General features: G+C 38.2%; 1 protein-coding gene and 1 pseudogene across 13 annotated transcripts; both read right to left on the bottom strand.

Annotated features, from left to right (window-relative positions):
• Positions 1 to 3,812: 3,812 nt before the first annotated feature.
• Positions 3,813 to 4,868, bottom strand: LOC115983988 (annotated as a pseudogene).
• On the bottom strand, positions 3,948 to 14,554 carry LOC115983986 (pentatricopeptide repeat-containing protein At5g61990, mitochondrial-like). 13 transcript variants are annotated; one of them, XM_031106858.1, is made up of 5 exons: positions 11,174 to 14,554; positions 10,970 to 11,087; positions 10,261 to 10,409; positions 7,113 to 8,004; positions 3,948 to 4,883 (listed from the first exon to the last, which is right to left on the bottom strand). In XM_031106858.1, the coding sequence occupies exon 1, from the start codon at positions 14,400 to 14,402 to the stop codon at positions 11,346 to 11,348; it is 3,057 nt and encodes a 1,018-aa protein (XP_030962718.1). In that variant the 5' UTR covers positions 14,403 to 14,554; the 3' UTR covers positions 3,948 to 4,883; positions 7,113 to 8,004; positions 10,261 to 10,409; positions 10,970 to 11,087; positions 11,174 to 11,345. The 13 variants fall into 13 exon arrangements, with proteins under 13 accessions (XP_030962718.1, XP_030962719.1, XP_030962716.1 ...); XM_031106859.1 differs by having other exon boundaries at positions 11,024 to 11,087; XM_031106856.1 differs by having other exon boundaries at positions 10,970 to 11,026.
• Between the last annotated feature and the right edge of the window lie 1,086 nt (positions 14,555 to 15,640).

Here is a 15,640-nt window from a genome sequence, read left to right as displayed (position 1 = left end):
CTTAAAACAAAAAGAAGAGTGAGCATAGAGTCGTCTCACCCAAATTGAAAACACAAAACACTGGTGCCAGTATGACACTATTTCAGTAACTCCTATTCCCAAATTAAAACCCACAAACGGACAAACCCCAAAAACCTAGATCATAACTCATTACCCATCCAACTAAGTTTATGATCTCTGAGTCCTTTGATCTCTCTTTCTCTCTCAATTTATCTATACTATAAGTTGATGATGATGAACATTTATTAATTTTTCTTTCTCTAGAAGAATTGGAATTTGATGGGTTTTGTATATTTGTGTTTTGCTAGCCAAGGCTTTGGTGATCGGATAGGAAGAGAAAGGACAAGTGAATAGAGATTGATCAGAGGGGTGCACATTACCTTAGGAATGGTTGGATTGGGGGTTATGTCAATGTGGCTATGCTTATGCTTATGCTAAGCTAAGCGAAGCTTTACTGTCTCTTTTCTTTCTTTTGCTTCGAGGTCCTTTTCCATTCTTCATGTTAAAAGGAAAATGAAAAAATGGAGGAAAAATCTCACCTAACTGTCTTCTTTTGCAAATTTCTTTGAGCTGGTTGAGTTGCTGAAATAGTGTTGTACTAGCACCGGTGCTTTTTGTTTTCAGTTTGGGTGAAACAACTCTATGCCAGCTCTTCTTTTTGTTTTAAATGAAACGATTGATTTGACAAAAAATAAACACATCCGCACACTAACGTGTTACTTAATAGTCTTTTTTTTTTTTGAGAAGAAAGACTAAGCCATTTTATTAAATTGAATTCGGAAAATCAGATGGAACAAAAGAAAGAATATCTAGTGTGAAAGTTCAAAAACGTGTATAAACACCTTTGAACGTTTAGACCCCCAAATTACAACTTAACCAATTCAAGCAATATGTCAAACAACTAGTGTGCGGAAACTTAACATATGCTATAATATGAAATTGGTTAAAAACTATCTAAGTCAAAACAAAACATAATCCACAGCAGATAATAAAAAGGCAAAGATAGAGAGGAAGGAAGATGCAAATACAAAGACAACACGCGATGTGTTATCGAAGAGGAAACCGAAACCCTCGACGTAAAACCTCTCCACCGCCCTCCAAGCGGTAAACAATCCACTAGAAAATACAGTTAGGATACATGGACAGCAATAGACCCTCCAAGCCTAATCTACCCAGTGCACCTAAGCCCTCTAAGCTTCTTGCTCCAACGAGGTTGCGCCGAACCTTTTTCTTTTCTAGCTTCCCGGATTCCGCTACTAGACCGTAGCATCAACCAATGAAGATTGGTTCCTTCCTAACTACTTCCCAGAAATCCAAACAGCTGCCTCACAGTGATGATGATGATGAGAACCAGGTTTGGTATAATGCCTCTCAAGGATTTGACAATGGAGAGGAAGAAAGTTGAGGAATTTGAAGAGACTCTAAGGTATAGATTGTGGGTGAATCAATCTTGTTTTTCTTTAGGGTTTCTCTCTCAAAAATCTCTCTGGAAGCTCTCTTACAATCGTGGGTAAAAGGGGTATTTATACTGGAATGGGAGAGGAATGTGAAACGTCAGGTTTTACAAAACAGGGGTGGCTCGCGGCTTGACCTCGCGGCTTGACCAAGTCGCGAGATCCAGTCGCGAGATAACCGTATGGCCAGTTGTCCTGTTTTGTCCTGTAGTGCTCCAGCTAGCATGACTGTTCATCTTCTAGCATGACTGTTCATCTTCCAGCATGCTTGGCACATGTGATGCGTCTGGTGGCTTGCAGTCGTGAGTCACCCGCGAGGTCCAGCCACGAGTCTCTGTTTTCTTGCACACTCTTGAGCAATCTTCACTCTATCTCACTCACTACCCTTACATCAAACCCACCTAAATACAGGGTTACTAAATGCTGAATTACAAGCAAATTTGGCACGAAATAAAACCAATTAGATGGTTGAATAAATTCAACCTTACATAGTGGAACAGACTTCATCCAGACCTTTAAAGGAAAAGATAATCTTGCTCTCTGGGCTAAGGCATATGTAACTGCATTGTCTTGCCTAACAATATGAGAGAAAGAACAATTCTAAAACGAGTTAGTGTAAGACACAATGCCTTTTATGATATGAACTCCATGAAAGTTGGACATGTCCCTATCCTTTAAGGAATTAATAACAGATATGGAATCACCCTCAAAATTTGAGTTTTGGAACCCAACTTCAAGAGAGAAAGCCACTGCACGACGAGTTGCCAACAACTCCACGGTCTCCACAGCTGATGGTTTCATGATTTTCTCAGAGAGAGCAGCCATAACCTCCCCCTCTGAATTTCGAATCACCACTTCGAGCCCCGCTTCATCAAACTCTCCAAACAGCTCACCATCAAAATTAATCTTCACAAAATTCACACTAGGCAACCTCCATTTTTCTGCAACTACTTTTTGAGTTTTTGCTTTTGCCAAAACCAGGATAAATAAACCTGGAGATATTCTTCAGCAAAAACAACTATTCTTTCCATAAGTACCGAATGCTCTTGCATCTATGACTTATTTCGATGATGCCAGAATGACCAGACCGTGACTGCAAAAAGAGGAAACAAATTTGGTTTTGATTGAACTAGCTGCACCAGATCCAAAAAAGAACCCAAAGTAAATTGATTACTGTCCAACCAACCAAACTTCCTCTGCCAAACCTGATGGACCTTCTCACATCCCCACAGAGCATGGAGAACATCTTCTGAATTTTCGGAACAAAGGTGACAAACATCTTCTTGTAAAATGGTTCTCTTCAACAAATTAACTTTTGTGGGCAAAGAGTTTGTACAAGACTTCCATAGAAAATGTTTAATTTTACCTAGAACCTTTAGCTTCCAAATGCCCTTCCAAAAATTTATGTGTGCCTCTGAATTATTTGTTTCATCCTCAACAACCAACAGTTCTTCACACAAAGCATTGTAACCAGTCTTGACCGAGTAATGGCCATTCCTCTCAGTAGGCCAGATCAGGGAATCGGGTTGGGGAATGGTGCACAGAGGAAGGGATTTTATAAGGTAAGCATCAAGGAGGTAAAAACATTGGTCAATCAGACTCATATTCCACCAACCTGATTGAAGATTAATTAGCACATCAACAGTGGCATGAGATGCTAGTAAACCTCGATGAAAGATAATTGTACCCTCATTTGGGTTTGGTAGCCAAAAATGAGCCCAAGGATGACTTTGCTTCAAACACAATGCCATTTGAGAAGTATTTCACCTTAAAAACTTTGTAAGATAGGGAATCCATGTCATGAATCAGTCTCCACACTTGCTTTGCTAGCATTGCTTTATTGAATTTACAAAGATCTTTGAAACCCAAACCTCCCTATAATTTTCGTTTACACAAGATTTCCCACTTCTTCCAATGGATTTTTCTCCTATCTCCCATTTGACCACACCAAAATTTTCGAATAAGCATCTCAATATCTTGGCATAGTCCCACCGGTAAACGAAAACAACTCATTGCAAAAGTAGGAATAGCTTGAACCATTGCCTTCAACAAAACTTCTTTATCGCTTGAGAAAGCAACTTCTCTTTCCAACCTTGTAGTTTCCCCCACACCCTATCTTTAATATAATTTAGGCTAGCTTTCTTATTTCTCCCTACCACAGTAGGCAGGCCCGAATACTTCTCATATTCATTAATCTCAAGTACTCCCAAAAATATTTTTAGTACCTCCTTTATAGAATCTTGAGACATTCTTACTAAAGAAAAGAGTAGTTTTTGCAGAGTTTATTTTTTGTCCCAGTGCCTTTTCATAGATACTCAAAAGATCTTCCCGTGCTTGGCAAAAAAGGAGACTGTCATCTACAAAAAACCAAGTGAGAAATCTTTGGACCATTTCTACAAAGAGAGAAACCCTCAATCAGCCCACCATTTCACATTGTACTCTAATTATCAATGATGAGCATGAGGTGTCAGTCTTTTTAAAGAAGCCCAAAAATTTACCACTAATCCCGATTAAATATAACATTGTTATTACATCATCCAAACATTGAGGGAGGTGTGACATTGTAAACACCAATGACCTTTACAATAGCTTCAAAATAACCAACCATTTAGACCCTGTTCCACTAACTTCTTGCAAATTCTCCCCTACGTTAGATTGCGAAAAGATTAATTACTAATATATAATAAGCTTACATCTGAAACTGACGTGGATTTCCGGATTGTATGTCCTTATGGGTCATACTTGCCACTGAATTTATTGAGTACAGAACAGCAAAATTAGCCACCGCACCAACAATAAATAGTTTGGAAGTCTATTTCTTATAATTAACTGGGGACCACTACTAAGGTATGCCCAAATACATCGGGCAAGGTAACACGGCCCACAAGCTTTTTGGAAGTTCTGAATTGAAAATGCTTACATAGAACACCACCTTATAGTTAGTCCCACCATTGCACGTAAATGTGCTTATTGCATCATCCTCAGGATAAGTGTAATCACTCAGGCACTGATCCTTGAAATTTTTGGAATATTTGTAGGACCGCAGATCCCAGAATTGCAATAATATTCATTGGTCTTGAATACAGCACAAGGGTTGTTACACCCATCAGAGCTTTCAACTGAGTCCGGCACAGCGGGACATCTTATTCCTTTAGTGCAGACACCATTGGTGGGACAAAATTCCATGTGAACATTAAACCAATCAACAAGAGAGATATCAAAGAAATCCAAGTTTTGATATTAATTAAGAGCAAATTTGGCAAGGGTGTTTGGGGGTGCACCAAGTAGCCCACCACAGTCACCGGTCTGACATCTGCCATGCCCAGACCCATCAAAATTGCACCCAGTTCGGGCCCAAACGCGTGCCCCTTTTGTGCCAGCATCCACATCAAGGGGCCAAGTCTTGCGTGGGAATCACTTCAAATTGTTCTGCAAGCATACATAATCAATGATAAGGCATACACAAATATGCAGGGAAGAATACAAGAATTAAATCAATAAAGTCCTTACCATGCCCAGATTTCCCAAAGACAAAGGAAAGATAACACAAGAAAGGTAATCATGCATGCCTCAAATACTAAGGGCCCGTTTGGTTCAGTGATATCTCAATTTTCATAACTCAGTTTTCAAAACCCATAACTTAAACCCAAAACTCATAACTCAGTTCTCAAACCTCACCTTCACTCAAAAATTGCGAAACTCATGTTTGGACCCAGTTCTCAGTTACATATCTCTACAACTTTTCTCCAAAACCGTGGACCCCACCACTGACACTACCCGATGTTGCTACTGTTGCTACCCGCGTCTCTCCATCTTCTCCCTCCCTTCAACCCACAGCCACTCACCAGCGCCATCAACCACTACCAATCCACCACCACTAACCCAGCCACTAGCCACCATCAACCACTACAAACCGATCCACCACCACAAACCCAACAACCATCAACAAAACCCATTCATTAACAAAACCCAGCAACCATCAACAAAACCCATTCATTAACAAAACCCAGCAACCATCAACAAAACCCATTTATCAACCATCGACAAAATCAAAACCCATTTATCAAAATAAAAATAAAACCCAGCACCAGCAACAAAATCACGGCGACAAAATCAAAACCCAACACCAGTGATCATGGTCTTGGTGTTTCAAGGCTCTCGCTTTGATGGTGGCGGCGAAATTGGGCTGAACCAGCACCGACAACCATGGTCTCATGGTTTTCCTTTTCTGGGTCATTGGCTTCAGACGGTTCAAATTTGTAACCAGCGTGGCCACACTAGAGCCAGAGAGTACTAGTACCAAGCAAAAGCATTAGAAGCTAGAAGGCTATTACACGGCATCGTTTTCTCATGACTGCAAGAATGCCGTAGAGACCTCTTTTACGAACGATGAGAAGAAAGAACAGGTGGTGGTAGAAAACGAGAGGCTCGAGACCAAAGAGATCTCAAATTCGAATGATGGTTGTGCTTCGACTTCGGTTTCGAGTGAGTACCTGAAATTCGGTGTGGTGGCGGCGGAACTGGGCTGAACCAGAGAAAGAAAGAAAGAAAGAACCAGACAAAGGAAAAAAGAAAGAAAAAACAGAGAGAGAGAGAGAGAGAGAGAGAGAGAGAGAGAGAAAGAAAAAAGTGGGAGAAGAAAGAGAGAGAGGTAATGCCATCAACACATATGGGCCCCACAGAGGTCAAAAATTTACAATCCTGCCACTGAGTTATATATCTAAGAAACTGAAAACACCAATTTGGTGTTTCCGGTTTTCATCACTCTCACTCAAAATTTCTGAGTTTGCGTGATGAAAACAAGATTAGGAAATCAAGCCAAACAAAAAAAATTATGTAGGTCCCACGTTTTTTCATCACTGAGTTATGAGTTTCCAGTGATATCACTCAAAACAAGCCTAAACCAAACAGGCCCTAATATTCCAGAACACTCTTCCACGGTGGGATCCTTAAATGTAAGGGAAAACTTTTTGATGATAATTCAATAGTTACAATGGGGGGAGGGAGGGAACCCTAAACGTCTCCATTGGAAACATCAAAGGTGTCAATTGAACTACAAAGTTCTTAGCTTAAATGTAATGGATAACTGATGCCTTCTTCCTATTAAGTAAAAACTAGAACATTTAATGGCAGGAGCAGGACCCTTCCATGGCAAGGATTGACTGATCTTTTTAATGGTTAACGGCTTGAGAAAAATATCAATTCCGTACTAAAATAGTTACTTTAAGAAAATTTAGCATTTGTACACTTAACAGGTAGATATAACCATACCATATTGTAACAACTATATTTGTTTTTATGTATAAAAAAATAAATGAAAAGAATGAGAGAAAGGATATTTACTTTACCCCTTATTTTTTTTATGACATAGGAGAACTTTACTCAAATTAGTTGCACATTGCAGGGCTATACAATAATCCTCATTGTTAATAAAACTTCTACAAGCAACTAACCCCACCCCCAAAACCAGTTACTGTGTAATCCAAGAGCTTTTCACCCCTGATGAGCTATGCAGTTTATCCTCATGCCCAGAGGAATTTACTTTACCCCTTTCAAGTGTAATATATGGGATTGAACCAACTAAATATGTATATGGAAACTATTATGCGTTGTTATATAGCCACAGGAAATGCTAGTGTTGAAACAGGCAAAAGTTACCTTTGAAAACTTATCTTGCTGAGCCAGGTGATCCACATCCTCACATTTGACGCACCGTGAGTCCATACACTACGATCAAATCAGAGTATACTTCTGCAACTATGTCAAACAAACTTTCTGCTCTATTTTCTATTGCTTTCAAGATGGACGCTTCTCTACTCTCTGCCTTCTAAATGTAGAAACAATGCTATGTCAGGATTTGGTATGCTTGACAATATTGTTACATAACTCTGGATGCAACACCAAGCTGACAGAAGACAAATTCTTGGCCCAATAACACAATCAGTGAAAAAAATACAAATCACTTGAAACATTTCTATATTAAAAAATTTAACGACCCACGTGTTTTGTAGGCAATTTAGCTTTAAAGTAGGGAAGGGAAAAAATGACTCTTATGCATACTTGAGATACCCACAAAGCATGTGCTTTGGACACAGGTTCTCTCCCATGCACAGAAATCAAAGTATATTACAGTGTAACCAATCAAACACCTGTTTTTTTTCACACATAATGAGATACAACAGAGTAACCAATCAAACCCTACTAATCCTTGTCCCCTTTGGAAACCCCATAATCCTATTATTTTCTAGCCTTTTCCCCACTAAACCTAACCCTAAACCCTCAAAACCCAAATGCTACCAGATCTGCCCAGAAGTTTTAAATCAGATTTTGTTGTTCCCTATTGTCCTATGTCAACCCCCTCTCTCTCCCCTACCCTCTCTTTTTTCTCAAAAAAATAAAAACCTTTAGAGAAGTAAAGGTCTTAACATTTTTGTCAGTACACACCAAATTGGTGTGTTATTTTAAGAATCTTACCGAACACAATGATCACCCCAACAATCAATGAGTGAGTACTCACATGAAGCAGTGCCATGTCGCCATCAGTATGCCCCTGTATTTTGAAGAATCTTTCATATTCAGACACAACAGTATAATGCTGGTTATATATGACAAATTAAACTTCAAACTTTATTTAAAGGAACAAAAGGCTAAAAATTAAATCAGTACAAAATGATGAACTGTGAAAATTCAGGTTTTTTTTTTTTTTTTTGGGGGGGGGGGGGGGTGTGGGGTGGGGGGGAAGAATTCTATGCTAGCTATTCAAAAACCAGTTGACATGGTAATTTGAGTACCAATAACGTTAAATGTGATTTAGAGACATAAGCAGCACTCTGATTTAGGGCGCATCACCAAGAATGAGAAAATAAAAATAAGCCATAGAATCAACATATCCTTCAGAACTGACAACGATAGGTCTCCCTGTATGATATTGGCTCACAAGCCTGTCACACTATACTAACTAAAGAACCTAATGGACAATTATTCCTTACTTTTGTGCCCTTGAACTCATTGTTATTGTTTAAAGGTATCATGATGGATGATGATAATGCCAGTAAGGATTACCATAGTCATTTTTTGTTTAAAGTAAACCTAAACTTGAAGGATTGATGACCAATAACTTAAAAGGTACATAATAGAATGGAAGACACATTGTAAGATAATTCCATTTTTTTGGATAATTAATTACAATTCATTGAAGAAATACAAAGGCCAAAGCACACAGGATGTGTACTAAGGTAGGCAGGAGAGCAAAAAGAATTAAGAATTATAAAAGGCTACATCCATCAAGCAAATCAGACAAAGAATTAAAATGGAAAACCCTTGAAGCATTAGTCCACCCAAGCAAAGTCTGGAAAAAAGATATCTTCAAGTCTTGAATCGACCTTTTGGTTACTTCAAAGTTCCGAGTGTTCCTCTCCCTCCAAATACCCCACCTCAGACAGTGGGGGAACCATGTTCCAAATTACCCCATTTCTATTTTTAATAAACTTGCCTGGCCAGCTAGCTAGAAGCTCCACTACTCTTTTTTTATGGGTAATAAAACTTCTATTGAAAAAATGAACATTGTGTTCATGATGATGAACACTCTAGACATGAAGAAAATATAAAAAGCTCAAGAGCTAACAGCTAACAGATTGTAGGAAAGCAGAAATTGAAATGCATTGTGTAAAACCCCAAATACGAGCCCACTGAAATAAACTACCAAAAAGAAGATGTTTTAAAAGTGGCTAGAAGCTCCACTACATCCTTGGGCGTGACCTAATATAGCCCAAAAAGAGTAAATACCATAGTACTTCACAGCTCTCCCGCAATACCACCATCAAAATTGATTTAATCATTCCTTCCTACTTCAGAATTTTTTGTTGCGAACTCATCCATTAAAGTAGAATCCAGGCATCCATGATCATCCCCACCAGAGGGGGAGAAAGGCTCTTCCAAGATTAAAAGGCCTCCTCATGCAGGAGGCAGTGAGAAGACATGTATCAAGGGCAATTATGTAATTTCTTAATATTCTGGAATGGGCTGTGCTTATAGTCCATTGGGTCTTACTTTAGTTTTATTTTAATTTTGGTTATTTAGTTGGGCTTAGTAGTAAAAGACTAAGGAGTTCAAGTCCAAGTCTTATTAGGGTTTTAAGAAATCCCAGTTCAACTAGGATTAGGAATTAGTCTTCTATTTAAAGAGTTGTAGTACTTTCTATTAAGGTGATGAAGGATGAATGTTTTTAGAATTTAAGAGTTATGAAGCTTTCTTTATGGTTTGTGTGATGCAACCTTTTTTTGAGTTGTGATGCCTAAAATTTATCTATTTTCTTCAATTTTATTTATCACGGCTAATATTCACATCACTGTTCACAGCACCTCAAATCTTGATTTTCACCTTTTTTTTTTTCATTCCCAAACCCTATTAATCCTTGTCCCCTTTGAAACCCCTATAATCCCTATTATTTTCTAGCCTATTACCTACCAAAACCTAACCCTAATTCTTCAAAACCCAAGCTATACCAGATCTGCCCTGTTGTTCTAAATCAGATTTTGTTGTTCACCTTGTCCTAAGTCAGTTCCTCTCCATTTCCTTATCACTGCATTGAGTCCAGTTGGATTAACATAACCTTTTATGTAAGCAATACAATTTTGTTAGGAAATTCCAATAACATGGAACTAATGACATAATTTCTCATTTAACGTCTTCAAATCTATCATTGATCCCAAAATTCATCTGTGTGCTTAGGAAATGCTCCCAATTAAAATCAAGAAAAAAAGTGACTAACAACAACAAAATTAATAACGCAGATATATAAGCAAACCTTGTAAATTTCAATCCCCAGCCACCAATTTTCCTATAATGAACACCATATGAACAGGCAGCCCCGGTCCAAAGTCAGCTTTCCTCCACCTATTTCCACAATTTACGTTCTCCTCCATCAGCTACCTAAAACCCCACTTGTTCCAATACCTACAAAAAACCATAAATACTCAAAACCCCAATTCACAAGTAAAAAAATTAAAACAATCCACATTTGCTCTGCATTATATATATATATATATATATATATATAGAGAGAGAGAGAGAGAGAGAGAGAGAGAGAGAGAGAGAGATTATAAATTCAACACGTGCAATTATACTTTATTCACCAATGGTCTAGGTCGAATACGCTTTGTCAACTTGTATTTAAAAAGTTGTATTTTTCTCACCTAAAGTTTAATTTCTTCCTAAAAGTTAACCCAAAATCATTAAAGAAAATTGAGTGTTTAAATGGATTTATTTGAAATGTAAACTCAAAAAATAAAAATACCTGGTTACAATTGGAATCACATTTCACAAACACATTTAAGTACAGTAGAAATTAACATTTTACCACAAATGGGTAAAGTATCATTAACCAAGGTTTTTTTTTTTAAAAGAAACAGATGACCCTGTTGAGAGTAGAATCAATTTTGAATTTGCTGAAATTGATCTTCTTTAGGCACAATTTGGCGCCTTGTTCAACGATCTACAAGTTCAAAAGATATCACCTTTGAGTACTATATAGAAATGTTCAAGAAGCACATTCCTCCAATCAACCTCACCTCCTGTTTTGAAAATAATACTATCAAAGGTACAAAAAGTGGCAAAATTTCCAATTGAAGAAAGCTGCATGGTTTGACAAAATGATAGTCAAACAAAAAGCCAATGATCTGGCAATTAAAAATAAAATGGACCATGTGCAGTTTGTGTACCTGTGATACCTGCAGTGTGCAACAATTTGAAGCATCAATAAATGGAATTGAACTCATGAGTAGCTTCTCCATCCAGATTACCAAAGCTGTAGCCATGGCTATGACCAGCACTTGCAGCACTGCCAGCAAGATACACTTTCCCTTTGCTAAGCAATCATGTTGTTTCAACTTCCTATGCTATCTGCTTCATAAGATTACCAGCATCCTCAGAATCTGGATCAATTAGGTTCCCAATCACTATGTCACTCAAAGTAGTATCATCTGGCACCCATCTGGAGCAGATCATACCCTCCAAAATCAGCATTGCTTCATCAATTCTGCCAGCCTGATGGAAAGAACGGACCAAATTGCTACATGTACTAAGATTGGGCTTAAACCCTTTCTCTCTTATTTCATCAAATAGCTTAGATGCTCCAGAAAGATCTTCCTTCCTGCAATGAGCATCAAGAAGTGAATCATAAACAGTTCCCCTTGTCAACATACCTTTACCCAAGATCTCATCTCTCAACTTATACGCTTCCACCAAATTATTTTCCTTACAAAGAGCATCAATCATTATGATGTAACAGCATTCATCAGGCTCAATACCCTTTGCCAACATTCCTTCAAACAATGTAAAAACCTCAGATAATTTCTGCAATTTTCTGTAACCATACATAAGTGAGGTGTAGGTTACAACATCTGGCATTATATCTCTCCCCTGCATCTCCAAGAAGAGCTTGTTTGCCTCTGCCATCTTCCCTGCCTTGGAATGCCAGTCAATCACAGTTGTATAGGTCACATGATCAGGCTTTATCTCTTTATCAATCATTTCTTGCAACAATTGGTTTGCTTCTTGCAGCTTATTTGCCTTGCAGAATCCATCAATTAAAGTGTTGTAAGAAAGAGTAGTAGCAAAGCCCTTCTGCTCAATTTCGCGGAAGAGTTTCAGAGCCCTTTCCATTTCTCCTTCCTTGCAACAGCCATAGAGAAGAGAATTATAGACATAACTATGCGGCCCAACCCCCTTTGACAGCATCTCATCAAATAAACAAAATGCCTCCATTAGATTACCACATTTGCAGTATCCATCTATCATTGTGGAGTAGGTTACATTGTCAAGTTTGAAACTCCTTTCTGAGACACCACCAAACAATTTTCTAGCTCTCTGAATGTTACCTGACTTGCACAGCCCATCAATCAACGCATTGAAGATAAAAATATTTGGATCCACCCCTTCACATTGCATTTCATTATAAAGCTGGAAAGCTTCCTCTACCTCACCTTGCTTGCACAACCCAGAGATGAGAGTGCTGTAACAGACAACATCAGGAACCAAACCCTTTTTTTTCATTTCAGAGAATACATCAATGGCCTCTTTAATTTTCGCACTCCTCAAGAGGCCATTAATAAAGACACTGTATGTTTGCACATCTGGAAGCACACGCAGCGCAAGTGTGCATCGAAATGTTGCAAAAGCTTCCATAACGTTTCCTGCCTTGAAGTGCCCATCAATCAAGATGGTGTAAACAAGATTGTTCGGCATTAAACCACAACCAAGCATCTCATTAAAATATTTGGTTGCTTCCTGCATTCTTCCTACCCTACTGAATCCACAGATGAAAGCCCCATAAGTAACAGCATCTGGGGTCAGACCCCTTCCTAGAATTTCAGTGAAGCATGCCTTTACCTCTTCCATCTTTCCAGCTCTGCTGAGAAACGTTATTATATGGTTGTAGCAAAATATGTCTGGTGCAACTCCTTTATCACTCATTTCTTTCAAAATCCTTCTTGCCTCTTCAATTGTCCCCTCACGGACATAGCCCATAATAAGAGATCTGTAAATCACGGCATTCGGCTTCAAGCCTTTTGCAACCATTTCCCCTAAGAGGCCATTTGCTTGTGCAATATTGTTATGAAGACACATTTCATGGATAATTGTACAGTATGTGGCAACTGTGGGCACCACGCTCCTGGTCTCCATCTCACAAAGTAGTTCATATGCCCTGCCTATGTTATGCTCCTGACAAAACCCTTCGATCAACAAACTATAAGTTTGGGAGTTCGGTTTGCAACCCATTCTGATCATCTCATCAACAATTTCAAGGGACTTCTCCGTGTTTCTGTACTTACAAACACCACGAACAAGCATATTGTATGTACTTATGTTTAGACGCATACCACAAGAAACCATTTCATTTTTAAGTTGCAAAACCTCATCTATATTTCCTTCCCTCAAGAAACGATCAATGAAAACCAAGTATGTGAAATCATTAAGCTTCAAACCTCTCTGCTTCATTTCTTCCAACATCAATTTTGCATCTTTCAATTTCCCCCCATTGCAAAGTCCGTTAATAATTACATTGTAAGTATGTGTATCTGGGACTAATCCCATTTCAAACATTGACTTTTTCAGCTCAATAGCTTCAGCTATTGCACCAACTCGGCACATTCGGTCAATAACCACATTGTAGATAAACAAATTAGGACTACATCCCTTCTCCCTAATTTCATGAAGAACCCTTTTGGCCCCCGTTATATCCCCAGCCTTACATAGTGCGCCAACTAAACTTGTATAAGTATAAAGATCAAACTCCATCTTAGCATCCCGCATCCCATTATACACCTTCCAAAACAATTCCATCAAATTACCTTTCAACAAATCTTTCAATAAAGCATTACAACACCTCAAACTGGGCATAATGTGACCGCTTTTGGCACCCAAAAAAACATTTGCCGCATCACCCAACATGCCCATCTTCTTATAACTATCAATCAATATATCAAACACCACAGGATTAGAACCTCTATTTCTAAAGCAACAAAGAACCGAATCGAAAACCAACAAACACGACCCGGAATGTGTTCTTATCATTTGCTGTAACAGCCTACTAGCGGGTCCAAGGAGATTGGAATTGCATAACAAAACAGCAAGAATAGAGAAAGAATCTAAATTCTGAGGAATACCCATTTGGGATTTGGACCAGTTGAAGAAATCTAAGAGGCGTTTGGGGTCACCCACCTGGTTTTGGTGCAGAACAAACCGAACAACTTCTGGGTTTAGCTTCATGGGTATGTCTGAGGACGCCATGAAAGACCGCCAGTTGTCATGTCCAAGAAAGTTAGAGATTTCCCAGGAAATGTCTTGGATATCTTTGGCATTGGTGATGCTACAAAAGTCAATAGATTTGAAGGGTCTTCTTCTTTGATCTGGGTTGAGAAATGGGTATCTGAGTGAGAGCCTCCACATGACGCTACACTACCAACTTGCTTTTAGCTTTGCAATACTAAACTAATTTGAAACCAACATCAACTCCTCTCTTCTGCGTTTCGAATCCACACAAGTCACAAACCCCTCTGCCGGATCATGGGTTGCGGGTTTGGGTTGGATACCATACCAGAAAGAAGAATTTTTTTTTTTTTTTTTTGGAAATGTAATTTATGCACTTTGGGTTTCTAAATATTAATAAAAAATTTTCTTTTGTTACGTTGTATTACAAAGATTTGATGAATTTAATAATAAAAAAAATGTTAAAAATCTTATAACTCAACTGATATTTATCAACATTTTTAATGAATATGTTCATAGTACTTCTAATCTCAATATTAAAACTAACATTTTTTTTTTTTGGGTGTGTTTGCTAAAACAATTTAGGTGAATTAATTTTGGGTTTGGGTTGATCTTCTCTATAAGAAAAAAAAAAAAATTTAAATGATATACTAACATCAAAAAAATGAACACGCTCAATGCAATTTTAACATATATGTTTTGTGCAAGGTCTCATCGCATTTTTGTGTATTTCGGTAATTGTTGAAGACATAAATTTAAATGGACAAATGCATAAATTACGAGTTGGGATAAATTACAAAATTAGGGGGAAAATGAAAAGAAAAGCCTTGAATCATTAGTATCATTAGGATAAATCCACCTAGCATTAAGATCTAAAGCGTCATAGAATGAAGGGATTAGAGACATGGCAGCATTTTGTCCATCATAAAATTTACCTATCATCAAGATTGAGGTTTATGCATTTGTCCAGTGTAAAATCCTTAGGCCGCATTTTTTTCTCAGAAAAACGCGGCCTAAGCACTCGTCTATGGCCCCGCTTAAAAAACGCGGCCTAAGAACCCGTCTATGGCCACGTTTTTATGAAACGCGGCCCAAGGCCCCCGCGTTTTGTAGTGACAAAGGCATTTTGTTTAGAGCCCAAACGTACCATTTCCTTCCTTTCCTTTCTTTTTGTTTTACTAGCATTTTGCACCCAAAAAAACCCAACTAGCATCAAGATGGAGGTTTATGCATTTGTCCAAGGTAAAGTCTTAAAAATTATTTTCTTGATTTTAACACGTCAATATTTTAAAAATACTTTGAACATACACAAAGGTATTTTGTTTAGAGCCTAAACATACCATTTCCTTTCCTTTGGTTTTAGCGGCATTTTGTCCAGAGTAAAATCTACCTAGCATCAAGATTAATGAGGTTTATAA

The sequence above is a fragment of the Quercus lobata genome, chromosome 4 (genome assembly GCF_001633185.2).
Source record: "Quercus lobata isolate SW786 chromosome 4, ValleyOak3.0 Primary Assembly, whole genome shotgun sequence".
NCBI classification, from domain to species: domain Eukaryota; kingdom Viridiplantae; phylum Streptophyta; class Magnoliopsida; order Fagales; family Fagaceae; genus Quercus; species Quercus lobata.
The sequence above is the reverse complement of the archived record's forward strand: the minus strand, read 5'-3'. Positions and strand labels throughout refer to the sequence as shown.

Bases quoted from the DNA above. Each gene is read 5' to 3' on its own strand.
- LOC115983986 (XM_031106858.1), bottom strand. From the start codon at position 14,402: ATGTGGAGGCTCTCACTCAGATACCCATTTCTCAACCCAGATCAAAGA.